Source organism: Eulemur rufifrons, chromosome 8 (assembly GCF_041146395.1).
Source record: "Eulemur rufifrons isolate Redbay chromosome 8, OSU_ERuf_1, whole genome shotgun sequence".
In the NCBI taxonomy this organism is placed as follows: Eukaryota; Metazoa; Chordata; class Mammalia; order Primates; family Lemuridae; genus Eulemur; species Eulemur rufifrons.
In genome coordinates this window covers 100904284-100930342 of record NC_090990.1, presented here as the reverse complement: position 1 = coordinate 100930342, position 26059 = coordinate 100904284, and the positions used below count along the sequence as shown (strand labels likewise).

Here is a 26059-nt window from a genome sequence, read left to right as displayed (position 1 = left end):
GTGCAAAATTTTAGGGAATTAAAGCATATAAAACAGGTTTATGAAACCCAGGTGTGTGTGTAGGTGTGAGGCAGGGTAATGGGGAGGGCTGAGGAAAGGAGGATAGTAGGTAGAGAGGGGAAGAGACTGGAAAGGTGGGTTGGGGCCACCATGTGACAGGCTTAGAAGTCATGCTAAGGAATCTAGACTTTATCCTACAGACAGGGAGAGCCCCTGAAGAATTTTCATGCAGGAGAGAACATTATTTGAGCTCTAGATGGTCTTTATTTAAAAGCTCATCTTTTTTATTCCAAGAATTTTGACATAGTGAAGGAAAATGAATATAAGCAGGAAAAGGAAGAACACAATTTATAATTAATTTAGCCAGAAGCCTCACAGCACTTTTGGTGAGAGAAGAAAGTAGACTGTTGAAAATTGCATGCACTGTGAAGTGGCTATTATTTCACCTACCTACCTCACTTGGGGAGAAAAAGGAGAAGGAAAGTGTTTTCACAGTGCAGGATACGGAGGCACAACTGGGGGAATCCGTCTCGGTGGCGCTGTAGCCAGTGGGAGGTAGGGCCTAACTCACTGGGAATGGGGGCTCAGAGCTGCAGGCAGGAGCTGAGCCCCGCCTGGGGTGAGGAGGGGGTGGGGGCCCTGCAGGGACGAGGTGGGAAGGAGACAAGCAAGGACAGGCCACCAAGGAGCCTCCCCAGGACCGTGTAGTTTTCCTGAGTGTTCTGTGCTTGCCTTTTCAATGATCCTCTTTAAGAAGTTCAGATCTCTGTAAAATTAGATTGGGAGGAAATGTTTGTCAGTTCTAATGATTTCTTGATGATTGGGAGGATTATCAAGATTGTGCTTTTGAAGCAGTAAAGACTCTTTTTAATCACAGTGCATGATGTGCTTAGACTCCCTGGGTGTAACATGAGCCGCACCAGCCGCGTTCTTGATTTGCAGCCCTTGGGACGCTATGTTGGGATTTCCAGGCCTCTTTATTTTATGCTGAGAGTCAGTTGAAGCTGGATATGGTAGAGACTAGAAAGCATGATCATTAGATGAAAAGAAGCAATTGTTGAGTAAGTCAAGTTCCACTGGGTAAAACACAAAGCCTGGAAATAAGCAACTCCACACAGCAGCACAAGACTCGGCTAGCCACGTGCCTGCCGAGGTGACACAGCAGCCCTCTGGCAAAAGTACCATTACTCCCATTTTACAGATAGGGACACTGAGGCTCAGGGTTTAAGTGACTTCCTCATAGAAGGTTATCAGACAATAAGTACCTGAGTCAGGATAAGAATCCTGGTCTAGCTGACTCTGAATCTAGGTATCAGATATTTAGGTTGTTCTTGATTCAATAAGATCTTAGCAGGGCCCTTTTTCCTCCACGGAGACCTCATGGACTGCTTTCTCCTTCGTCTCTTCTCAGTTTGCAGGAGGGTCTGTCATGTGCTCAGGGGGAAGCTTCTCTGGAGATAAAAGCTTTGCTCCTAACTGAAGAAGTGTGGATGCCATTTCTGGGCATCTCTTTTGTTTCCTGAAGTCCAGACCATACCAGAGGCTTCCAGTGTGTCCCTGTGGCTCTGCCTGCTTCTCTGGGTGTCGGGTCAGCCCTCCCACTTTGCATGCTCTGTGCCAACCAGCTGCACAGGACCAGAGGGAAAATCTTGCATTTTTGGGGTGCTGCTTTATTAAGAATTTTTAAAACTATGAATTATAGCAGGCATTCTAGAGTGTATAAATGCATCTTCGTACAAGTTAAAGAAGAATAAAATGAATATCTGTGTGTTGTCTACCCACATTGAGATCTAGAGCAGTGTCAGGAGCTTGGTATCCCCCTGGCACTCCTCCCCAAGCCCGTCCTCTTTCCTCTCCACCATGACATAGCAATGTATGTATTTTTTTTTTTTTTTTTCAAGATAAGAGTCTCGGGCCGGGCGCGGTGGCTCACGCCTGTAATCCTAGCACTCTGGGAGGCCGAGGCGGGTGGATTGCTCAAGGTCAGGAGTTCGAGACCAGCCTGAGCGAGACCCCGTCTCTACTAAAAATAGAAAGACATTATATGGACAACTAAAAATCTATATAGAAAAAATTAGCCGGGCATGGTGGCTCATGCCTGTAGTCCCAGCTACTCGGGAGGCTGAGGCAGTAGGATCGCTTGAGCCCAGGAGTTTGAGGTTGCTGTGAGCTAGGCTGACGCCACGGCACTCACTCTAGCCTGGGCAACAAAGTGAGACTCTGTCTCAACAACAAAAAAAAAAAAGATAAGAGTCTCACTCTGTCACCCCAGCTAGAGTGCAGTGGCATCATCATAGCTCACTGCAACCTCAAACTTCTGGGCTCAAGCGATCCTCCTGCCTCAGCTTCCCAATTAGCTGGGAATGGAGGTGCACGGCACCACGGGCAGCTAATTTTTCTATTTTTAGTAGAGATGGGGTCTTGCTGTTGCTCAGACTGGTCTTGAACTTCTGAGCTCAAGCTATCCTCTCACCTCAGCCTCCGAAAGTGCTAGGCGTGAGCCACCCTGCCCAGCCCCAGTGTATCTTTAAGCAGGTTGTTTAGTTTTGCCTGTTTCTGACCATCATTTCATGGGAACATACAGTATGTGTTCTTCCCTTAACATTGCGTGGCTGAGAATCATTGCTGCTGATGCACACAGCAGTTCATTTCCCTTTCACTGCTGTATGATATTCCACTGGATGACTACTCATAATCTGTGCCTTCTGTTCTTGATTTGGGTTGATTGTAGTGGTTTTTGTTTTGTTTTACAAATAACACTGGGTCTTTGGATATGCACGTATTTATTATAACTTGTCTAAATGCTTGTACCAATTACTCTTCCACTAGTAGTAGGTTTCAGTTGCTCCACATAAAATGCTTGGTATTTTCTGATTTTCAAATTGTTATTTTTTGTTACTCTAGTGGGTATGAAGTGGTACTTGGTGATTTCATTTGCATCTCCTTGATCACTAATGAAGTTGACCATCTTTTCATGTTTATGGTCATTTGTGATTCCTTTTCTGTGAAGTTCCTGTCGTTTCCTTTGCCTGTTTTTTCTTTTTCCTATTGGGTTGCTTGACTTTGTAAGTTATATGAAGTGTAAAGATCTTTCAATTTGTGGCTTGTCTTCTCACTTTAAAAAAAAATATGGAACAGAAGGTCTTAATCTAATACAATCAAATTTGTCAATCATTCCCCCTGTGATTTGAGCTTTTGGAGTCTTCCTTGAGAAATATTTTTCGTTGCCTTCTGAAAGTATCACGATTTTTCTTTACATTTATGTTTTTAATCTAACCAGGATTTTTAGATAACCATTGTTCCAACACTGTTTATTGACTAACGCACTTTTTTCCCAACGGATTTGTGAGGCCAGCTCTATAATAAATCAAGTTTCCATCAATGTATAATATGAATCTGTTTGTCAGCTCTCTATTGTGTTCCATTGTTCAACTTGACTCCCTCTCCCTGCACAAAGACCTCATTACCTTAATTATTAGAGCTTTATGACAATTATTCTTGATATATGGTAAGGCAAATCCCTCCACCTTGTTCTTCACAAATGTCAAGGCCTCTTTTGTTTTTATGTAAATTTTACAATCAGCTTGTCAAGTTCCACAGAAAAAATCTGTTTGGATTTTTGACTGGCATTGCATTAAATGTATGGATTAATTTGGGGAAGAATAAATATCTTTACAGTCCTGAACATGGGTATTTCCCCATTTATTTAGATTTTCTTTATCGTCTTTTAATAACATTTCACGATTTTCTCTGTAAAGCTATAAAAAAAACCTCTTGTGAGTTTATTGCTAAGCTTTTAATATTTTTAGATGCTACTATAGATGGTTTTTTAAAAATTTCATTTCCAGCTTTCTAGGGTATAGAAATGTAATTAATTTTTATACATTAAATTTAAATCCAGCAAATGTATTGTCTTATTAATTCTAATAAGTTATCTTTAGATGCTTTTAGGTAGACAAGGGGATAACCAGAGCGACTGCGAATAATGACGAACTTTTCTACGGTTCTAATCCTTTTCCTCTTATTTACTTTTCCAGCCATATAGTACTGCTAGAACCTCCACTATGGAGGGGTAGTAACAGGCATCTTGATTTCACCATTAAGAATGATGTGTGCTTTAAGAAGATACCATTTGGTAGATATTGTTGATGGATTAAGGTAGTTCCCTTTTGCATTCATTTTCCATTGCTGCATAACAAATTACCACGAATTTAAAGACACAGAACGACACATGTTTATTACATCAGTTTCCACGGTTCAGGAGCCTGGGCACAGCTGAGCTGGGTCATTTGCTCAGAGCCCTGCTAGGATGCAATCAATGGGTGGGCCAGGCTACATTCTTGTCCAGAGGCTCCGCTAGGGAATCTTTTCTCTAAGCTCAGTTAAATTGCTGGCAGAATTCACTTCCTCGTGGCTGTATGAGTGAGGGGCCTGGCTTCTTGCTGGCTGTTGGCCATCCTCAGCTCCTAGAGGCTGCCCGAAGTTCCCGGCCACATGACCCTGTCCATTGGCAGTTCACAACACATCTGTTTGCATCAAGGCCAATCGCAAAACCTCTCCAGTCTGCTAAGATGGAATCTTATATAACCAAACATAATCACGGGAGGGACAACCCATCACCTTCGCCATATTCCATTGGCTCGAAGCAAGCCACGGGCCCAGCCCATACTCAAGGCAGGGATTATACAAGGCCTGAATCACTGGGGATCATATGAGGGTGTATCCACCACACTTTCTATGCCTTGTTTGCTCAGGGTTTGTTTTTTATGTTTAATTAACCAATGTCGAATTAATCTTTTTAAAAACTCTATTATTGTTAGATGATTTTTCTTCTTTGATCTGTTCATTCGTAAAGTTTATTGTTTTTCTAATATTAAACAGAAACTTGTATTCTTTGGGATAAATCTAATTTAATTCTGGTGTACTTCCTCCCCCGCCACACACACACCTATTTCTAGATTTGCTTTGATAATAGCATGCTTAAGATGTTTGTATCTTAGTTATAAGTAAAACTGGTCTATAATTTCCATTTCTTGTACTGTCCTTATCACGTCCTGATATCAACTCTATGCAAGCCTCATAAAATGAGTTGGGAAATGGTACTTTTCTTTTTTCTTATGCTCTGAAAAAAATGTGTAAGATTGGAATTATTTTGCTACTTAAATGTTTGGTAGAATTTGCTGATAAAACCATCTAGGCAAGTTTTCTTTGTGGGAAAATTTTGAATCATTTGTTTATTCATTCATTTATATTTTTTAAAAAATGATTTTATGACTATTCCATTTTTCGAATTCTTCTTGAGTCAGTTTTGGTAAGTCATTTTTTCTTTTTTTTTTTTGAGATAGGGTCTCACTTTGTCACCCAGGCTAGAGTGCAGTGGAATGACCATATCTCCCTGCAGCCTCAAACTCATGGGCTCAAGTGATCCTCCTGCCTCAGCCTCCCAAGTAGCTGGGACTACAGGTGTGAGCAACCGCATGTTAGGAATCCTTTTCATTTATTTCCAAATATCCTCACATTATCTTTTAATATTTGTAGCATCATTCTTAACATTGTTATGTATTCTCTCTCTCCCTTCTCTCCTTTTCTATCTTTCTGTCTCTGTCTCTTGTTTAATTCTGCTAGAAGTTTATCCATTTTATTACTGTTTTCAAAGGACTAACTTTGGGCTTTTTAAAAATCTTATCTAGTGTTTGTTTATTTTCTATTTAATTATTTCTGCATTTATCTCTATTTGTCCTTCTACTTTATATAAAATTATTATGTTATTCTTTCTAATTTCTTAAAATTGCATTCAATTCATTTTGAAATATAGTATTTTCATTGTTTTGTTTTACATAATTAAAATTTCCATTATGATTTATTCTTTGATTCATGAATTATTTATAAGTATGCTTCTTAATTTCCAAAGATATTTTTTTAGTTATAATTTTTTGTTTTACTGATTTTTAGTAAACAAAACACTGAAGCCAGAGAATTTTGTTTGTATGGTACCATTTCTTTACAATTTGTTGAACTCATTTTGGGGTCTATTAAGTGGTTAATTTTATGATAGTCTATGTTCTAGGAAAAAGTGTTTACTATGGATTTTATGGTTATGGCATTCAAGTTTTCTATATCCTTTCAGATTGTTTTGTCTACTTGATCTACTACATACTCAGAGATGTGTTAAAATTCCTTACTATAATTGTGGGCTTGTCTATTTTTTTGTAGTTCTGTAAATGTTTGCTTTATGTATTTTGAGGCCATATTAAATGTATTATGTAAATTCAAAATTTTCATATGTTCTTATTAAACTCAGTGATTTTTCCATTAAAGTCCCCATCCCTGTATTTATAAAGCTATACTCACTTTCTTTTGATTAAAATATACCTGTTGTGTCTTTTTAGAATTTGTACTTTTGATTTTTAAGACATTTGGTTTGACTATCCTTTTCTTTTGCCTGGAGTCCACAACTTTCCTTGTGATTATGGAAATATTTGGATATATTTATACCATTTTTTCTCATCTCTTCAATTTGTTCTAACTTTTCTGTGTTTTTCCCCTCCTTTCGTACCTTCTTTTGAATTCTTTTTCAAACTCTACTAGTTTGGAAGTTGAAGATTCTATTTCAATTATATTAACTATAGTTTAAATCATCAAATTCTGAAGTTATTAGTATTTGCCTTCCTTCCAAACAATACTGTTATGGTTTGAATGTGTCCTGTAAGAAGTGTGTGTTGGAAGCTTAATTCCCAATGCGTGTTGCAAGGTGGGGCTGAAGGGGAGATGTTTAGTTTATGAAGGTGAAACCCTCAGGAATGGATGCTGATTATAAAAAGGGCTTGAGGCTGCAAGTTCACTCTTGTGTTTTCTCTTGCACTTCCACCTTCTGCCATGGGACAATCAGCAAGAAGGCCCATGCAAGCTACCAACTCCTTGATCTTGGACTTCCCAGCCTCCAGAACTGTGAGCCAATAAATTTCTGGTCATTATAAATCACCCAGTCTCAGGTATTCTGTTAGAGCAGCAAAAATAGACTAAGACAAATATCAAGATCTCAGATCACTTTGATTCTACACATTAACCTCTTCCTGAGGGATAGATCATTTCTTGCTGTAGTCTTTTTTTTTTTTTTTTTCCCAAACCAAGGAGGATCATTTTACAGAATCTCATTCTGTGGTCCTTTTCTTTCCCCATTACCCTTGTAACTTGGTGGTCAAGGTTGCACTCTAGAGTCAATTTTGACATTCCCAATGTTCTTGTTATCCTATTTAATTTTTGTGTTTTAAACTTTCTAAGTGTCATAACTACTGAATAGGCATTTCTCTTTAATTCTCATTCTGGTTACTCCTCTGGGAGATTTGACATGTGTCCAGAGGTTGGTTCTTCTCCAGCAGGAGTCTTTATGTTGGACGTGACAGAAAATTCACCTCCACGTGGCTTCAATATAAAGCAAAGTTACTGGCTCAGGTAATTAGAAGATTCAGTGGCTCCCAGGGTGTTGCCAAGGTGGGGTATTTTCCAACACCAACAACTAATCTCTGATTCTCCAGGCACCAACTCGGTGTTCAAAGAAATTCAATTCAATTCGGACACTAACTACCTGGAGTTAGCACTGACCCCACAAGTTAAAGGCTCAGTCCCACAAAGCTGCCTCCCACTTCAGAAGCCAGTCATGAGTCCCAAGCCTCCCATACTTCTGCCTCACTAGCTACAAATCAGGGGATTCTACTACTCCCTCCTCAGGTTCAACAATGGCTCACAGAACTCAGGAACACACTTCACTTGTGTGTACCAGTTTATTATAAATGATTTTATAAAGGATACAAATGACTAGGTGAAGAGCTACTTAGGGCAAGATCCAGAAGGGTCCCAGGCACAGAAGCTTCTGTCCCATGGAGCTGGGAGGTGCATGGATGCATTCACCAACCTGGGAGCCCTCTGAACCCCACTGTTTAGGGGTTTTTTTTTTTTCTTTTTTTGAGACAGAGTCTCACTCTGTTGCCCAGGCTAGAGTGAGTGCCGTGGCGTCAGCCTAGCTCACAGCAACCTCAAACTCCTGAGCTCAAGCGATCCTCCTGTCTCAGCCTCCCAAGTAGCTGGGACTACAGGCATGCACCACCATGCCCGGCTAATTTTTTTTCTATATATATTTTTAGCTGTCCATATAATTTCTTTCTATTTTTAGTAGAGATGGGGTCTCGCTCTTGCTCAGGCTGGTCTCGAACTTCTGAGCTCAAACGATCCGCCCACCTCGGCCTCCCAGAGTGCTAGGATTACAGGCGTGAGCCACCGTGCCCGGCCTGTTTAGGGTTTTTTAATGGAAATTTCATCACATAAGCAAGATCAATTATTAACTCAGTCTCCAGTCCCTCTCCCCTCCCCAGAGATTGGGGAGTGCAATGGGGCTGAAGGTTCAAGCTTCTAATCAAGGCTTGGCTTTTCCAGCCCTCATCCTGAAGCTATCCGGGAGCCCACTAAGAGTCATCTTACTAGAACAAAAGATGGTCCTATCACCCAGGAAATTATAAGGGATTTAGGAACTCTGTGCCAAGAACCAGAGACAAAATCCCAATATATATTTCTTTTGCCACACAGGAGCCCCATTTCTCTCCTATTCCCTCTACCTTTGGTGGTCTTGGTTTCATCTTCATGTTCCACATAGTGGCCCTCTGTCAACCCCACCCTCTCCCCTCATGAAACAAAATGGCTGCAGCAGCTCCAGACCAGATTCTTACACCACACTTTCCTGGGGTGGAGGGTTTTTCTGGTAGCCTCAGCTCAAGCCCTGGGCTCTGGGATTCATTTGCTCCCATTGACCTGATTTGGGCCATGTACCCATCCCTTGGCTAGGGTGATGTGCTCTGATTGCCGTAAGCCTGCCATGGCCCACCATGGTTCTGGAAGTAGGATTAATCCCACTCGAGTGCATCATGGTGGCAGGGGAAGGGTGAATTCACTGGAGAAAAATTTGTGTACTGTTTGCTAGAGAATTAGGAAATGGGTGCTGTGGAGGTAATGAATAAATGCTCTCCATAGGTTTCTCACACCATATTCCCAAAAAGAGAACAGAGGATGTCAGTTCCTCTTGTTGATGTTCTGACAGTACTAGATGAGCATTTTCTCAATTGAATTGAAACCAAACAGGGTCCTATGTTCCCAAATTTGTAAGTCAAGTAAACATTGCATTGTTATTCTGAGAAAAATTCTCTAGGAAATCCTAAGAGTAAATTGGTTAGGATTCCTAAATTCTGGAGCTCAGGATGAGCTATATATCTACCTTCTCATTCCAAGAGGTGGGAGGTGAGGAGGGTGTTTGCAGAAAGGGCAATTGAATCACAGCTTACAGGCACTTACAGAAGACCTGACATTTCCCTTGATGAGTGACTGGGGTGTGGGTGCCCTATTGCTGTATGCATTCTTTCTTGAGAAATACTTGATTGCTTTTAAGTGATACCCCAGTGTTTGAAAGTAGGAGGCAGAACAGATTTGGAAAGAAGCTTTACCTAAGTAAAGAGGAAATCGCCCGTAGGCAGCGGTAACATATTACATTCGTGTTTTCCACCTTTGGTTTCCAGGGGGCTGGAATGCATTTTAAGAGATGATATTAAGTGTGACCTGTTCTCAGAAAAAATGAAGTATAAATTTCAAATTCATGCTACAAGCAGATTAAGCTAATTTTGGCTAATCTTCATGTACTATTTGCAGTGGTGACTGCAATGAAGATTAAGAACCTTGACCATCATTAGCATAATCCACTGTAATGCTGGATATAAAATCACATCCTTTTAATAATCTAATGTTTCCTAATCAGTAGGGGTTCTTGTAGCTTTGCAAGTATTAGCTGTAAATTCTTTAAACTAAAGGCAGATAACTTTGAAAATGATCAATGCCTCTGGAATATAAAATACATAATGAATTAATTTAACCAGTCACAATATGCATATCTTTGTTTACAGTGAGAGTCTGATAATGTGGTATATGTATGTACACGTGTGTGTGCGAACATGTGTGTCGGGAAGCAGGGCCTTTTCTTTCTGCTAACGTTTGCAAAATCGATAACTGACTCCTACGTGAGAATGAATCTAGGAAGAGCAGGGAGAGGCTCTGGGCAGGGTTCTGTTTGCTACATTAGCCCAGAAAGCATTCTCAATGCAGCATGCCAGAGTTCCAATCTAGTTTCTGCCTCTAATTCTCCATTTGATTTTGGGAAAATCGCTTCTCTTGGACCTCCATGTCCTATGTGTAAGGTGAGGGCCGTGACCTAGATGAGCAGCTCTAACAGGTGTGGCCTGCCCTTCTCGTCTGCACCCACACACAGTGCTAGCACCCCGTTTTTGACAGACATACAAATGAGCCTTTTCCCTGATGCCTGAGGCGGTTCCTTTTCCCTCAGATGGCCCTATTTCTGTGGACCTGCAGGGGGCACTGTTACTCAGAGTGCCCCTGAATTCTGAATTTAGCGGAATTGTCTGTTTTGGAGAACTGGGCCCACATTTGAGTTCTATTTTTTTTTTTTGTGGGTTTTTTTTTTTTTTTTTTTTTGAGACAGAGTCTCACTCTGTTGCCCAGGCTAGAGTGCCGTGGCACCAGCCTAGCTCACAGCAACCTCCAACTCCTGGGCTCAAGCAATCCTGCCTCAGCCTCCCGAGTAGCTGGGACAACAGGCATATGCCACCATGCCCGGCTAATTTTTTCTGTATAAATTTTTAGTTGTCCATATAATTTCTTTCTATTTTTAGTAGAGACAGGGTCTCACTCTTGCTCAGGTTGGTCTCGAACTCCTGACCTCGGGTGATCCGCCCGCCTCGGCCTCCCAGAGTGCTAGGATTACAGGCGTGAGCCACCGCACCCGGCCTTTGAGTTCTAATGTCCTGTTTTTCCAGCTTTCACAGTTACGCAAAATGTAATGATGGGTCAAGTTTTCTTTATTATAGGAGATAAAACTTTATTTAATGGTTAAATATAGTTAGGAAACGATAAATGGGTGCAACACGGCAGGTTACCCTATTTTGGGGTTAGATTTACTGAGATACCTGCTAGCAAGGACAATGTGTTATTTTAAATTTTAACTTTTTTTTGCCTAATGAAAAATGTCAGAAATGGCCCTCCCCCAATTCTCACCCAGAGCTAAGGCCAAAGTAAGACTTTGAGCCCAGACAGGCTGCGTGCCAGGAGAAGCCAGAGAAGGCTCCGCAGCCAAACAGAGAAATACGGTGTGAGTGAAAATAACCTGCAGCGTCCTTTGCTAATACACAGACAGCCCGAATGCAAATTAGCACGGGTTCATGGGGCCAGGGCCGAAGAGAAACCAGGGCAAGATGCAAAGGAATGAAGCATTAGCAAATCACCATTGCTATAAAAATCCTGCCCCCTCCCACCCTCCTCTCCTCCCCACTCCCCCCCACCTCCAGGGAGGGCAGGGACCCCAGGGAGTGCTAGGCCAGGCTGATCAGCGATGCTCAACACCAGGTGCCCCTTAGAACCACCTGTGGCGCTTCTGGAAAGTACCCAGGTGTCACCCACACTCTGCTTCTGAATCTCCAGGGGTGGAGGAGACTGGCTTGGCTGTTTTCAAACGCTTCTGAGGTGATTCTATTATACTGAGAACTTCTGCTCAGATAAATGGAACCAATGCGGTGTTTAGCCGCCTGATACTTTATTTGAACATAGGCTGCAAGTTTGCTTTATCACACTTCAATGTGTCTAGATGTTCTCATTGACGAACGGCCATTCACCTCAGGAACAGTTCTGTCTTGGTTGTTAAAACTGGGTTAGGTACCAAACCCTTTCATGTGTCTTCCTGTTGGCGGGGCCCATCTCCTGAGTCAACACTGCCACTAACCCAGGACAATCCCGGCCTTGCTTAAAGAAGCAACCTTTTCCAGGGGACTCTGTTTCCGATCTAAATTAAGATTTCCTTCTTTAAAAATTCCTGTTTTCACAACTGTAGACATTGGGAAGGAAGAAGATAAAATGAAAGGAAATCAGCCACTTGCTTTTTTGGTTTTTGGTTTTAGTCAGTTCCCTTCTTGTTTTTATTTGATGCTATCATATTGTATCAGCATGTGCCATAACATTTAAAAAATGCCCGTTCTCTCCAGAGTCAGTTGAAAAGGGAGTGGGGAAGGCCATGACTAAGCCCACTTTCAATGTCACACTCCCACACTTTGCACAAAGAAGAAAATGCAGTCTCCCCCCCAGACCCTCACACCCTCACGCCAGCCCACTGCTTGCGTTCCAAATGCCCAAAGCCTGGATCCCGACAACATGTGGTCAATACACACCCTGGATCTTACCCGTCCAATGGTGACCAGCAGTAGAATTTAAGCCTCTAGGTTTCCATTCACTCCTAAAAGGTGCTGAGAAACCCTAGGTTGTGTTTTCAATGTAACTCCTGACTTGGCTGAGTCCTTTGCCGCTCAGTCCTCTAGGGCCCAATTTTCCCATTGGAAAACAGGAATAATACTTATCATCCACCTTACAGGGTGACACCTAACTTACTGGCATTTGAGGTCCTTAGATGAAAGGTACTACTGTTTATAAGTGCAAAGTACTATTATTTAGTAATCACTGAGGTGGTAAATGCGTTTTTGGGAGAGAGCTTTAAGGAATGAACAGTAGTAGAAATACAGCTAAATATATTTTTTAAAATGTTTTTCAGGTCTACCAACTTAGAAAAAGTCCCAAGTATTAGACACTCTTTCTGAAAGCACCTAAGTTGCATTTTTATACTGTTTTTGTCTAGAACTACAGAAAAGTCCACGGGGAGGAAAGGGAGGGCACGGGGGTTCCAACCTGGGAACAGCAGGTCTCATTCCCTGGCTGCCCAGCCTTCCTAGTCACAATTCCATAACTGTGCCTGCAGCCGTGAGGACGGCTGGGGAGACCTATTGTCTTTCTGGTCTCCTCTGACATTTTGCAGTGTCTCTTCTGATTGACACTGTATACAGGCATTACTTCTCTGACTGGGCCCTGGCTGTTGCGAGAGTGTCACCACAGGGGCAGGGAGCTAGAAAGATTTAGTTGGTTTGAAGACGTATGTGTCCTCGAGCTCATGAGCACAGCAACAGAAACCTGGCATCCTTCTGGGGCTTTGGGGACTCCTAACCAGAGAGAGTTGGTTCATTAAAGCTGTCTCGCCATAGCGAGAGAAGACCTTTGGCTGGGACAGAGACAGGTTGATTCCTGTAGGCGATTGTGTTATTGCAGAAAGGCAGGGCCCATGGAGCTCTGGAGAGTTCACTGGGGCCCCTCTGCCAGCCTTCTAGGACACAGGCTCCTATCTGCTTCAGGGAAAAAGACTCCCCGCTCGTCCTCCTCCTGTGTGCATTACTGAAAGAACGCGTATTTGGAGCTGACTTAAATTCCATCCCCTGTGATTTAGTCTGCCTTCTTTTAGTAAAGGAACACAATAGCAATGCCAACAAAACCATGCATAGCACGTGAAGACCAGGCCCTTCTGGTGCTGATGTGCGGAGAACATTGGGCACTAGACTGAACAAAATTTTTGCTGATGCCTTATGGGAACCACAGGAATGGACTAAAATAAAACTTACAAAAACACTTTAACCACTCTTATTTATGCACTTCCACCAAGGGAAAACAAAGTCACTGAAACAGAAAAATGTTTCCCAAAGGAAAAAGTCAGTTTCCTCTTTGGTGACCTGAGAAAGTTTACCATAACTCCATTCAAAACCTTCAGGCACTTGACTTTTTTTTTTTAATATCCTTTACCTTTTTAATAAAAAGTAAAAAACAAACAAAAAAATACATCGATGTTCTGAATAGAACCTCTCTATGTAAAGGTCTCACTAAACAAATAAACATAGGACCAGACAAAAGAGATGGAGCTGTGAATAGCAATATGATATATTATGAAGCATTTATATATGTATGTATATATTATATATGAATGTGCAGGTATATGTGTGTGCACCTATGTATGTATAAAGATGTAAATATTTGCCTACATACACGTCACACACACACATACATATTTATACTGACCTCTTTAGATTGAAGTCCAAGGCACTTTTACAATGAACAGGTTAAAGCCATTAATTTAGAACATAACTGTTTCTGGGTACATATCAATTTATGGCGCCAACATCAGAATTCGCATCTTTCCTTGCCCACTTTTGAGTGTCTCTGATTGGTGCCATGAATGAGAGAGTGGCTTAAAAAGGGATTAGGAATGTTTCTAAATGGTTAAACTAACTTCTCTTGCTAGTTTCCTCTAGGGGAGGAGAGCGCTTACTGGTGGGATGCTGAGTTCCTCAAAGAGGGAACACAAGGATCAAGAAATGCAGCTATTTCTGCACTGCGCTGAGCAGAGACCCATGGAGCTTTCCAGGGGACCTGCCCTGAGGCACCACCTGATATTCTGATGGCCCTGCCAGCGTAGGCTAAAATGAAAAACCTCAAAAGGGGCTTTGAGGTGGCTCAAGGCTATGAAGTGAGTGCTTTTTAAATTAGACTGGAAAAAGACTGCCTCTTCCTGACTTTACTATGTTTTATGTACACCATACAAGCTATATGACCTCAAGTGCAATTTTAAGATGCATTTGTCTTTATCCTTATGATCACACAGGACCTTTACATTATCAAATAATTTTGTAAATGAGACTCAAGGAAGAAATGGTTTAATTCTCCAATTATTAATGGGATTGGTTATCATTGTGGTGTGGTGAGGTCAGCACTTCTCAATATTTACGGTGCAGACAGAGCCTCTGGGTATCTTGTTAAAATGCCAATTCTAATTAAGAAGGTTTGGTGTGGGCCCCACGATTCTGCATTTCTGACAAGCTCACAGGTCATGCTAATGTTTCTGGTCCGTGGACCACACTTTGAGTACCAAGGGTTAGCATATAGCCATATACTTGAATTACTGTGAAGAGGTCTGCTTTCCTCAAATTAGGAATTTGTTTTGGTTTCCTTGATTCTAGACTGATCCTAACTTTGAGGGGAAAGGTCAGAACATATTTGCTCTCTATAAACATAAAAGTCTTAGATAAGTGCTAGAAGGAAAAGCCAAAAGAGACAGTTCTATTTAGTAGCAGAAAAGTATAAAGAAATAAATCAATTACCATCAGTACATTCATCAGTTGATTGTAAAACTAAGAATAAGCTAATTTCCATTATCCAGTGAGTAAAATGCCTGCTAAAAACAGGTGCCCTGGAGTTCTGATGGCTTTAATGGAGCTCAGCTTAACATGTAACTGAGGGGTAACACAGACACTGAGAGAATTTACCCTCCTTAAAAATAAAACTTGTGTACAAGTTAGGGGTCAGCTACAGAAGCCAATTGAAGCTGGGCGTTTAGATATCCTCTTTCAGGTGGCACGAATAGCTAACGCCATTAAGGCCCAAGTCTTATCTACATTGTTTAAGCCCAAATAAATTGAAATTTGAGAGGATTCTACCTTTTTTCCCCAGGAGAAAAGCTGTTGTTTTATACTATCTGTAAATGTATGGGAATTTTCAGAGTTTGTGAAGGGAAGAGACACGCAGGCTCCGTTAAATCTACTGTGACGTGACTTGGTCTGCACCTGTGGGATTCTACACCAAAGTGATGCCAGGGAAGGTCCTCACGAACAGGAGGCTCACTGATTCTAGGACACCTTCGCCCTGTAACCAACTACATGCTGATTTCATCTAGAAATAGCGCCTTGGTCATTCAAAGAAGGAAACCGAGAAATCCTACGTGTGTATCTTGGCCGCTATAGAGAGGAGAAGTGGATTTTGAGTTGCTTAATTTTGCAGTAAAGAACAATATCTCAGTTGAAACTCCTTATTTCCTCCCAGCTAGAGTAAACTAGCAGAAAAGGCAGCCCGGCTCTTGGCTGTGCATATCCTGCTCCTCCTCCCATCATTCCCTTAGGAGCTGGGCTCCATGGTGTTGATAAACATATGGACACCCTGCTCCCGCCAGGGTATTGCCAACTCAGAAAAGCACATCTGCACATTGGGCTTTCATAGGCCCCTGTGTAGATGGAGCTCCAATCCCAGTTTTACTTCCATAAAGAAACCCGTAATGCCTAGAATTTTGAGTATTTTGAGTCGCAGGAAAACAGGACTCTTCCTTATGCCCAGTTCTGACATTGCCAAAGGAAAACTGGCTGGCTGGATGTGAAATGTATATAATTTATGGAACCAGCCTTTGAATTTATACAGAAAGAGCCTGCACTTTTATTAAACTGGCTTTGCACAGCTACTAAAGGAGTGATGGCTTTTAAAATCTCTTCTGAAATGGCTTGATAGAATTTAGGGTAGAATTATTCTTGTAAGCTTGGAATAATGTTCTTTTGTCTCTAATGCTCAGTCTTGGAGAATTAGAATATGGCAGTTCAGTAGGCTGTGGTGCGAGGACCCTTGGTCTGGGTGTCGGGCAATCACTAACAGTGATGTGTACTCAGAAACAGTTGTTGGGAGAGCAGGCTGTCAGTCGACCTGCTAAACACTAGTTTGATACAAAATGTTAATTGAAAGTTACAATATATTTTATAATATAGCAATATATTTCATATTTAAAATAAACTGTTATGCTTTCTCCTATCATTAAAAAATAGCAAGCAGTACAGAGGCAAGATGCAAATTCATATCGAAGCTTGTCTGATTCTGAATATAATAAACACTTCAGTTTCTGAGTTTGCCATGAAAATGTTTCCTCCATTAATATCCTGTCGCTCTCTTTTGTTGTTCTCTTGTGGCCAGTGCAGAATGAAGAGTCTGGGACCAAAATTGATTTGTCGCGCCATTAAAAAATGTGTCTGATGAAGGTGGATCAATCCTGGTTGAGACTCAAACACTGAGACATACGACACAGGGAGAGAATGTTGTCTATTCTCTGTCCTTCTTCTGTGAGGCTGGACGTTGGCTGTTCCAATCAGATTCATATTTGTTGGGGTTTTTTTGCTGTTGTTTTTTGGCTATAAGTGTCAGCATCTCTTTGGGATCCTAACTACAGGTTGGTGTTGAATTTTGTGCTTTTCCTCTACCAGCTCGGTTGGTCACGATGTCTCTTTTGTTTGTTTCAACACATAGTCCAGGCCCAAGATTACAGCTTCCGGAATACATTTCTCAGGTGTGTAAACAACTGTCGCAGGGCACTTGGCACCTAGATTTGGAGGTCATACGTTGAAGATTTGACAATGGTTTTGTTCAGAGGGAACTCCAGTTCATGTTTGGGTGTTTCCAGTAATGGTGTAAAACAAAAAGATCACAGTTATTTTTTTTTTCTATGTGTATACACTTATATACCATTGCACTAAATACTTTTTAATAAGCTGCGGTCTGTTTCAATAAAAAATCTATATATTACTTGTCTGACAAGAGTTTACTGTTAATTTCTATTCATGCAGCCTGGCACAAGCTTCCTACTACCACAGTTAGACAGTTAATATTGCTATCCCTGTAATACTGCTCTCGTAGCGGCATCACTGATCCCACTCCCATTGCGTTTGCTTTGGTGGCAGTAGAGAAGGAAGGGATACCGTCCAGGGCGTCATCAAGCCCACTGACTGCAGGGGGAGAGAAGGGGCTGTTCCATGCCTACCAGGAAGCCACCAGATAGCTGTCTAAGGTACTGAAATCAAACGCTGCAGAGTCAATAGGACAGCAAAATGACAACTAATGGATCCTTACTCTGCTTCTAGAAATTTTCAGGGAAGTACAATGACCATATAAAACTGGGGATGTATTTTAGGATTTAGAAGTAGTCACTTAAAATAATAACCTACTGGTAGTGCAATGACTTCACAGTAGCTCAGGTGTGGTACTGTGACGGTAGCAACACAATTTGTTCTGGGATGAAATACTGATTCTTAATTTGGGATGCAGTTTGTCGAGTTACACTCTGGAGGAGGAGGAAGGTTCTGGAACTATGTGCTAATCCCATATTTCTCCCTACTCATTTCACTACCTATTTGATATGTAACAATTACTTTTTGGTAACTATTGACTGCATTCAAGTGCAACATCAAAGTGTGGACCAGATAGAGTCAGTCTGGGCTGCTGTGGATGACAATAGTGATTTCCTTTTGTTCTCTATTGAATACTTTGTACTTAAGAATATTAAATTATTATCTTAACTTTTAAGTACAGAGAAACTGAGTTATAAGGTAATTGGCCAAAGATGTGGATCCAGTTTTAATTTTTATTTATTCTTATTTTGTATCACTAGTTTTCTTCTTTTCCATGATTGTTTATTCACAAGAAAATTACTGAAAATTTAAGGGGGAAATCCCCCAATATAGTAAAATAATTTTTCTTCAATGCTGTTCCTTCTTGGCCTTTAATAATAACAATAGCTTGCATGTGCTCAGCACTTTAGAATTTACTTTCCCATCCATTTTCTACATCTCCTAATTTACAAGATTGCTGTTAGACCACTGGTGCCCGCTGAGGTCAGACCGTCAGTGGTGAATCAGGGCCTCCCCCTGTTGTTATTTTGGATTGTATAAGCATTTCTAGAGATGATATCATGAAGTACATATTATGAATATGGCAAGAGCAGTTCATAGACACTGTATGGCAATTTGTTGATGACGATCACACACATGTGGCCTTTGATCCCAAGGTGCAGATTTTTATTTGGACTTCAATCTAAGGAGGAGTGAGCCCCTAGTCTGGTATAATTTACCAACTGATGCTATGTCCTGAAATTCCACTGAGATCAGTGGTCTTAAAGTATCACAGTACATCCCTGACTTTACAGTACTTGAAGCTATAATATGGCTTGAGCGCTGAGGGGGTGGCTCTGTGTTTTTAATTCAAGTGTCTAGATATTTTAGGGAATATTAGAGTGCTTCTACCTGTCACTAAGTTGTCAGAAAGATTATGGTAGGGGCTCTGCCATGGGGTCAGCCTTCCAGGAGTGGGCATAACTCCATTAGTTCAGTATTGGAGTGAGGTTACCATAATTAATAGTTTTTACATAAAGCCAATTCTTGAGTAGATAATTAAACCTCCTCCACTACCAAACTTGAAAATAAGGTACAAGAAGGCATGGCAGGAGAATCACCTGCCCCCTTTTCCCATCTGACTGCAGTGGAATTAACCAAAAGATGTAGGAAGAAAACGTGGTGAGCTACACCCAGGATGATCAATACCTAAGTCATCAAGGGTTGATTGTACTTGCAGGAGAATGGGTAACTTTCCCACATAAAGCTGAAATACTAGTACAGAGAAGTAGTCTTCCATTTGCCATTGTGGGATCAACATGCAGATTAGATTGCTTATTTTGGGGGGAGGATAAGTATTCTTTTGCCAAGGATAAAAATCACATATAGCTATTGCACTACCAATAGGTCAAGTCATGCTATGTGTTTCTAGGATGCCACCGGCTACTGCTACTTGAAATAATTCCAACCAATCCCTTGACTAATGTTGCTAGCTTGGTCTTTGGGGTTTACCTAAGTAAGAGCATCAATGATGGGTTAAAGAAGACTTATCCACAGACCACAATGGATAAATCGGAGTCTGTGCACACTTTTGGGCAGGAGGAGTGATAGTGGAATCTTGCATGTCACTTATTTGAAATTGAGACTAAATCCCCATATGTGCACACACCCACGCCCACACGCACACATCCCAGGGTTACAGCAGAATGAAAGGGGCAAATCGGAATTAACGGTTGAGGGCTGTAGGTTAAATGATCAGGACTGGCACACTTAGGTCGACCTATCAGTGGTCTCCACTTTGTGATATGGAACTAATGCCACAAAGAAACTGCATGGTTATTTCATCCGTTTATACATTTGCTTATATGTTTGGCTGAACTGTCACTGAAAACAGGAGCACCATTCTTGGGACATTAAAAAAAAGGGGAGGGGGATCTTTCAGATAATCAGTAGTTAAAAGAGCAAGTAAAAAAATAAAAAGCCAACAGCAGGTGTGGCATCTCTGGTATGCAAAACAACTAATGAAAATGCTCAAAGGAGTTATCAAGACAAACCATTAAGAAGATAGAGCATTAAAGGAACAGCAGCAATAGCAAGAGACAAAAAGAAGAGGTTTAGCAAGAGACCAGATCTTCTCAAAAGAGTGGCCTTCATTCTAGATTGTCTACCTTTTGCTGTCCAGCAATTCCATTATCCTTAGAAGACAAGACTCAGTGCTGCAGAAGAAAAATCTCCACAGCAAGGTCCCACCTTCAGAATGGTGATGATGTCTTCTTACAAAGCTAAATCCAAAATGACAACCATATGCAAAAACCTTTTTCTTTTATCTTAAACAGATGAAATATTCCATACAGTATCATTTAATTTCCCACAGGCAGAAATCAAATACCTCAGAATGGGGAAAATGATGAACAACATGATGGTTTGCACATCACAAATGTTATGTGTGGTCAGATTATGGAGCAAGGTAGAAATTTTTCAGTGCCTGTCACTACACTGGACCTTGATGTTTCTGAAGTCTCTTGGAGTTTGAGATGTATTAGAATAGTTTTTGCACCAAGATTAACATGGTACAGTAGGAACAGGCTGCTGACAAATCTATGTCCTCTTACCTTACCTACAATGTTCCATAAGGGCTCCCTTTATTCTCACAATATTTCATTGTGAGGTGACTTCAGGTCAGGTAGAACGGACCACATGGGCCACTCTCCATCACTCCTCCTCCCAGCTCAGCAGCTCGCAGGTGAGGCCCTTGACCCTTTTGCACTCCTAACGTCTGGGGCTAGACACCCGTTGCTGCCTGAGTACAGCTCAGCAAATCCCCAAACCGTAATTCTATTCACTAAGGTGTTCTTGGGTTGCCCTGGTTTGTGCACGTGCACACACCTACACGATCCCCGTCCCCTCCTCCCAAGACGTGCACCTGGTCATTTGGTCCATCAAAACACAGTTTGTTTGGATGTAAGAAGAAAACTCTGCAGAAGCTGTTTTGTTGTTGTTGTTGTTGTTGTTTTAGAAGCCTGCTTACCCCTCCAGAATGCCAATAATTTTGGCCTGGCATCCATCTGAAATCAAGCATGGTGCACATCCGGGACAAAGCAACCTGCATCGTGTGTGAAGGGACCTGCATCTCCAGTGAAGCTCAGGATGTGGCCAACACTACCTACCTGAACTGAAAGCATCCCACATTCAGATCCAAACCAACCTGACACATTTAGAGAGTGCCTACTGTGTGCAGGGTGAGGTACCAGGTCCCTTTTATTTGGGTTAAGCTCAAACAAGAAAGGATCTGGATTGAATGTGGGATGTGTACGTGTGTGTACATGCACGTGCTTGCAAACACACAGGTTTATATGGGTATTAATATTGGATGGAAAATCTGGCTTTTTATTTGTCTGTGGGTTGTTTTTTTTTTTTTTTTCAGTCTAAATTGGGTATGTCTGTTTTGGCAAGTTATGGGCAGCTCTCTTTTACTTTTGTCACCCAGAGGCCTTCCTTAGACAAAAGGAAAGGAGAGAGGTGTGCTCGAGGACCCCAGTGGTGAGGGACCCCTCCCCCAAGCCTGACACGACCCCCCATCCCCACAGGCCCCTCTTCAGGGCTGGCTTCACTGTTGGCTACTTCAGTGCACCTGCCCCCCAACCCCCCACGTGAAGACCTGAGATTGAGCGTGGATTTCTGTTCTCCACCAACTCTGCAGCAAGGGCCCTGCCAGAGGCGTCGCTTCCTGTCATCTCCTCTTCCCGCTCCCAAGTAGAGGCACCTAAACAGAGATTAGATTTCTGGTTTCAAGGCATATCGAACCAAGCACACTGAATGAACATGAGTTAGTTAATTAGCTCGGTCTCTCTTCTTTCTGTTCCCTGGTCTGAGAGTTTCTCGATGGCAAAGTGACCAGGAGAGTTGATTTGCATCTTAAGACCTATGGGTAACACTTCTGGAGTGGGGAGTTTTATTTAGCAACTGCTTGAACTTGTGTATGGGGTCGGGAAGGAGGTGGAGCTGACCCCAATCGGGCTATCGGAGACCGGGGTGTGGGTGGTGCCCACCGCCACGCTGACGCCCCGGGCCTCGAGGATGGCGGACAGGAGCTGCTGCTGCTGCTGGCGCAGGGTGTCGGCGATGAGCAGCGGCAGGGAGTTGAAGCTGGCGGTGAGATGCTCCAGCTTGGACTCCAGGCTGCCAATCTGCTTCTCCAGGTCTTCACTCCGATCATTGAGTTCCGTGATTAAGTCGTACATGACATTCTGCATCTGTGTGGAGAGAGAGAGAGCGCTGAGAGGCAGGGAGACAGCCGGTCATCACGCAGGTACCCGCACTAGGAGAGCGAAGTACCCTCCACGTCACACCAGGAGCGCCGTCCACACCAGCTACGTCTGATCTGGCCAAGGAGACGAAACAGTTTACTTTCCCGGAGATGCGGGGGCTGGGGTGGCACATTTTTTTCTTACTATAAAAATAATGAGTTTTAATTGTAACACTGTATTAGAAAATATGTATAAAGTGAAAGAAACGGCCCTTTTTTCTTAAATAGAGTGAGTCTCTAAACTGTCTTCATGTTCTTACAGGGACCCGACTTCTCAACTCACATGGCCGCTGGCATCTAATAATTCAAGAGAAGACATCATGGAGAATGGACGGTGTGATAGATTTATAATAGATTTATAATTAGTAGGCCAGGGTTCAAGTACAAATGTGCAGCTCACTAACAGTGTGGTCTCTGTCAGGCCACCCGACCTCTCTCAACGTTGATTTCTTTATAAGATTGGAGTTAATAATAACTACGCATAGTAATGAGTTACGGGGCACCCCCATCTCCCATTTCAACACAGCGGCCAGAATGTGACATGTCATTAACGAAGGGAGCTGCCTCGCTGAGGTGTGGCCCTTCCCCTGCCGGGTCCACAACGCCTCACGTCCCTGAAGTGCTGTTCCACCCAGCTGAGCTCTCTGTTAACACTCAGGGTTCATACTCTCCCTCTGACCCATCCTGCTCCCCTGACTCTGGGCAGGTGACCTGCGGGTGCTCCCCAGTCACCCTCCTGCACTCAACCCCGCCTCACAGGGCTCCTCCCCCACACCCGCGTCCCCCTGCTGGTCTGCAGAGTCCGGGTCTAAGCAACAGCCATATTCCTCCCAGCAAAGTAACAGATGCCACCCTGGTTCTGCACCTCACACGCGGGGGCAAGATTCTCGGAGTCTTTACACTCCCAGGCATTCAGGAATGGACGGCAGAGGGCCAGGTTGGTGATTGCTGGGTCACCCCCTGAGATACTGTGGCCCTCTGGGCTTCTGGTCATCTGCCAGTGACACCCTGATCCTATTTCACCCGAAATTTCAAGTTACTCCAGGAAGCCGTGGGAACCACTTGTGCCTCAGGGGCCAAAGGAGCAGGACATCAGGTGAGAGGAAAAAAGAAGGAGTAGAAGGTGGCAAAATTTGAGAAGCCAGAGTGGAGAGGAGGGAAGGGGGGACTGAAAGTGTAGCGACACCTCCCCAGGGGATCCACACCCACAAGGACACTCACTGGGGCAGCAGGAGGAGGAGGCGTGGAGGTGGCGGGAGACAGCCCTCTCTGCAGTCACAGCCACCCTCAGAGGGGGCACTTCAGAAGGCAAAGCGCTTCCTTCCTCAACACTCCCAGAACCTCCTCCAGGTGCCCGTTCTTCCCGGAATGTACAAAATCGCACATTTGTTTGCCTGCAGGGGCACCCTGATGAGCTCTGGACCCGTGTCCAGCCTCTGCCTTGTGGCCCAGGGCTGGTGCCCGCGAGCTGCCCGGCCTAGGGATGGTCACTTTGTTCCCTTGGATCTTGGTTTCCTCATCTATATTCAAAATCAGAACTACCATTTGCAAAACCTTTATAGTTTACAAAGCATTTTCACAGATATTATCTTATTTGATCACCTGAGCCTCAGATGGTAGGAATTATTTTTACACTTCAATTGAAGAAATTGAAGCACTCGGGTAAAGAGACCAAGCATCCCCAGATGTCACCCCATAAGATAGCTATTCAACACAGAAAATAATATCTGGAGGCCACGTGCCACATTCTTAATCTAGAGAGGACCAAAGGGCAGGGGTGGCAGGGTGGTGGGCTGGGAGGGAGAAGCACAAAGAAAGAAAAGGCAGGGCATTATCGTCTGCCCTGTTGCTTGGTGACAGGATGCCAGGGGGGTGTGGACCAATGTGAAGTACACTGAGCTGCTGCCAGGACCTGGGCTGAGTCTCCTGGGAGGAAAAGACAAAGACTGGACGAATGCCAGAGTCCCCTCGTCCCCAGATCTCACGCCATGGCCCCCACTGGGCTCTGCGGGACCTTCCCTTGCCCTCTCTCCTGCACACTCTTTCCAGGTAACTCGCTCCGCTTAGATCCCCCGCCCCATTGACAAGAGTGTCTTTCCAAACTGTGGTTTCTGCTTCACCCAGTCTGCTCTGCTGGGCCCCATCTCTCCGAGAGGCTATGGGTGCCACTGCTGAAATGCAGCCTTGAAAGTCAGGTTTGCTGATGTCCCCAGGGAATATCAGTCACAGTGTGTCCTGTCAGATAAGAGGTGGGACAGGAAACATTGCTACTCACAGGAGACACATCTTGGGGCATCTCGTTGGGCCATTTCTGAAGCTTACAGGGTGGGCCCCTAGCCATGTATACTCTATTTGACCCTCTTCCTGGCCACATGGCCCACCCTGGCCAATCATCTCATCTCTTCTGAGAATTTGGAATTAAGGCCAATAGGAGGCCAATTCCCTGCGGCTAAAACTGTAACACACACTCTCAGCATCGAGGCCTGTCATCATCTGCCATGGAGACAGGAGGTGTGTGGTGGGGGGGTGGGGAGAGGGAGCGAGAAAGAGAGGGAGGAAGGAAAGAGAGGATGGAAGCAGGCACTTGAACAGCTGGAGAAAGAAGAGATGGTGAGAGAATACCTTCTGGGTCGTGAGGGCTCCCAGGCCTGGTTCTATCTAGTCAGCTCCTTCCTGACGTCTGACCACATGCCTGCTTTGAGGTTCTGCCTAGAATGATACTCCCTAATATCCTTAGAATAAATTCCTCCATTTTTAAACCTTGGTCCTGTGGGTTTCTGACACTGGAACCCAAGAGTATTAACCAGCACACCCGAGACCCCAGGGAGCTCTCTCCTGTGGCTCACGTTCCGTTCACGTCCTACCCACGCTGAGACCCGCAGGAACCCTGCCCTTCCCCTGAATACCTCCTCCGCAGCACACAGGCCCGTGGGCTTCTTCCTAACTGTGCCAAGCCAATAATTCCCCGACTGCAGTCCTCACGGGCTTGGGAGGCCCTTTCTTCGACTTGATCCCTGTATCGAGCAGGGTGCCTGTACGTGGCCCCACAACCAGTAATTTCTCTGATTGCACCCTCTTTTCAAAGGGCGCTTAATCTGCCTGAGGGAGTTTCTCTTGCTTACCCAGAGAACGTTTTCCATTATGGTAATTGACATTTGCTGGAATGTTCTGTCAGCCTGGTCCTGGCTGTACGCTTGATATATAATTTCTATCAAGAGGCAATGAGGAGGGGGGCTGCGGAGGGGAAAGCCCTTTCTTTAGGGGCGCCTACTCTCAGCTCTGCCAACAGCGTGGCCTTTGGTTCTCTCACTTGGGTGACGTGCAAGAGGAGCAAGTTTCTTTACAGCATTTGTGGCAGCTCAGTGCAGGGACACAGACTGACAGCACGAAGTCAAGCCTCAAGCCCCAGGGTTCTCAAAGGAGGGCTGTCTTTGTCGGTATCTTCATGTTCATGGTAGGCTACCTCTTGAGAAATAAAGAAATGCACCCCCACACACACCAATTTGGGCCCAGAAAAACTGGGTGGCAAGAATTGGAGGATTCAGTTAAATGGATTTCCAATTACAACTGCAAACTGGAAGTATCTTCTCAGGTGTGTCCCGGGCAGTCAGCACGGCCGTCACCACTGTTTGGTCCCCACTGATGTGCTTCACCCCAAGCTCGTCCCTTAGGGGCCCCTCTGTGCATAGCTAGTAAAACAAAACACTTACAGGTTTAAGTAGGTCAGCTAATTAATTCCAAGCAAAGACAAACCTGAGCTGTTTAACTTAAGAAAAAATGCCACGTTTTTAAAAGACAACAAGACACACTGGTAGATTGTGAATGTCAAAAATTTGAACCTAGGTTATTTTTGAACCAAGGAGAAATT

At 43.4% G+C, this 26059-nt stretch overlaps 1 protein-coding gene across 2 annotated transcripts in view; it reads right to left on the bottom strand.

Annotated features, from left to right (window-relative positions):
• Positions 1 to 21841: 21841 nt before the first annotated feature.
• KCNN3 (potassium calcium-activated channel subfamily N member 3) overlaps positions 21842 to 26059 on the bottom strand; it is a 148946-nt gene continuing 144728 nt past the window's right edge. For both annotated transcript variants that reach the window (XM_069478666.1, XM_069478667.1), the window contains one exon: positions 21842 to 22138. In XM_069478666.1, coding sequence (XP_069334767.1) covers positions 21842 to 22138 — 297 coding nt within the window. The remainder of the gene's footprint in view (positions 22139 to 26059) is intronic.